The sequence below is a fragment of the Apaloderma vittatum genome, unplaced genomic scaffold, assembly GCF_000703405.1.
Source record: "Apaloderma vittatum isolate BGI_N311 unplaced genomic scaffold, ASM70340v1 scaffold34273, whole genome shotgun sequence".
NCBI lineage: Eukaryota > Metazoa > Chordata > Aves > Trogoniformes > Trogonidae > Apaloderma > Apaloderma vittatum.
The window spans coordinates 7747-8962 of NW_009709253.1; the positions used below are offsets into that span (position 1 = coordinate 7747).

Below are 1216 nucleotides of genomic sequence, written 5' to 3' on the forward strand. Positions count from 1 at the left end.
GAACACAGGAACCAAGAACCACCCCAAACACACAGCTCAGCTACTGACACGGGTCACACTCGGTTCAGTGGAGAGAGCTTGTTCCTGCAGGTTCAAAGCATCTGCTGCCTCTGGGTGTTTTAGCTCCACCAAAAGCAATCAGCTGGTGAGAAAGTGCCTTCTGCAAGCGACAGTCTTCCCAGCTTCGATCTTCCCCTGGGGCCATCAGCCAACCAAAAGAGGGTTCATGTGGAAGGAGGCCTCACCGGGACTCTCTCCAGGACACACAACCACCTCCCTGGCTTCACAGTGATGTTTAATCCCTGCTTTAACCAAATATTCACATTTAAAAGAGGTAAAAGGCTTTCTCGCCACGTTCACCTGAAGTGGAAAACGTCAACCCACAGCGCCGGAGTTCCCTAGAGCTGCTGTTGTCCGTGAGGTCACGTCACGACTGCGGCGCTGCAGCTCCACGGCTTCTCCACACCCTGTGCTCGGGAACACGGTCCTAGGGGTCAGGAGTCTCCAGCTTCTGTTTCAGCATCAGGTACTGCAAGAGAAAGAAAACCAAGGGTTAACAATTAAATCCCAGAGACCTACAAGCAGGACAGCACCCACCCTTGCAGATAAACCAGCAAAATCATTGCATTTGTTCAGAAGATGCACAAGTGCCACCTCTGGAGGTGCTAGCGCTGCACAGACAGGAGAGCTACCAAAGCAGCAGCACCCCTGTGACAGGCCAAGAGCAAAGTCTGTAACCAGCTCTAAACAGCTCCTGTTTCCCTAGATCATTCCTTTTTTATTTCCTCCCCCAGACAAGGGGGAAAAAAGGGCACTGCCATCAGCCGATCCAGTCCTTGGGTTACTGACCCGTCTCCGTTTGACCCCAGTCCCACCAGAGGTGACACCACTCTCTGCGCACGGGCACCGCTCGGAAGCTGCAGGGTCAGGCCCTTACGTTTTCACGGCTGGCAATAGCTTGTTGCAACCACAGCATCTCCATCTTCAAGTGATTTCGGTAGGACTGGAGAGCAGAAGGAGTCCAAGGGAGCTCCTTGATGTCCTCAAGTGGAATTTCTGCAAAGAAACCGAAGAGCAGCCTATGATCAGAACAAAGATTCCGACTGCTCCTACCGTCTGCCCTGCACTGAGCTGTTCCAACTCCTCCAAGATCTCCTCAACGCTTTGGTTCTCCGAGCAGCTACCGTGCCCCCCGCACTCCTCGCCAGGTCACGTG

The 1216-nt window shown here is 53.5% G+C and overlaps 1 protein-coding gene across 1 annotated transcript in view; it reads right to left on the reverse strand.

Annotated features, from left to right (window-relative positions):
* Positions 1-487: 487 nt before the first annotated feature.
* The window catches only part of IQCC (IQ motif containing C), a gene marked incomplete at its 5' end in the record, with an annotated part of 1075 nt that continues 346 nt past the window's right edge, over positions 488-1216 (reverse strand). The window contains 2 exons of the mRNA XM_009866850.1: positions 488-529; positions 938-1056. Coding sequence (XP_009865152.1) covers positions 488-529; positions 938-1056 — 161 coding nt within the window. The remainder of the gene's footprint in view (positions 530-937; positions 1057-1216) is intronic.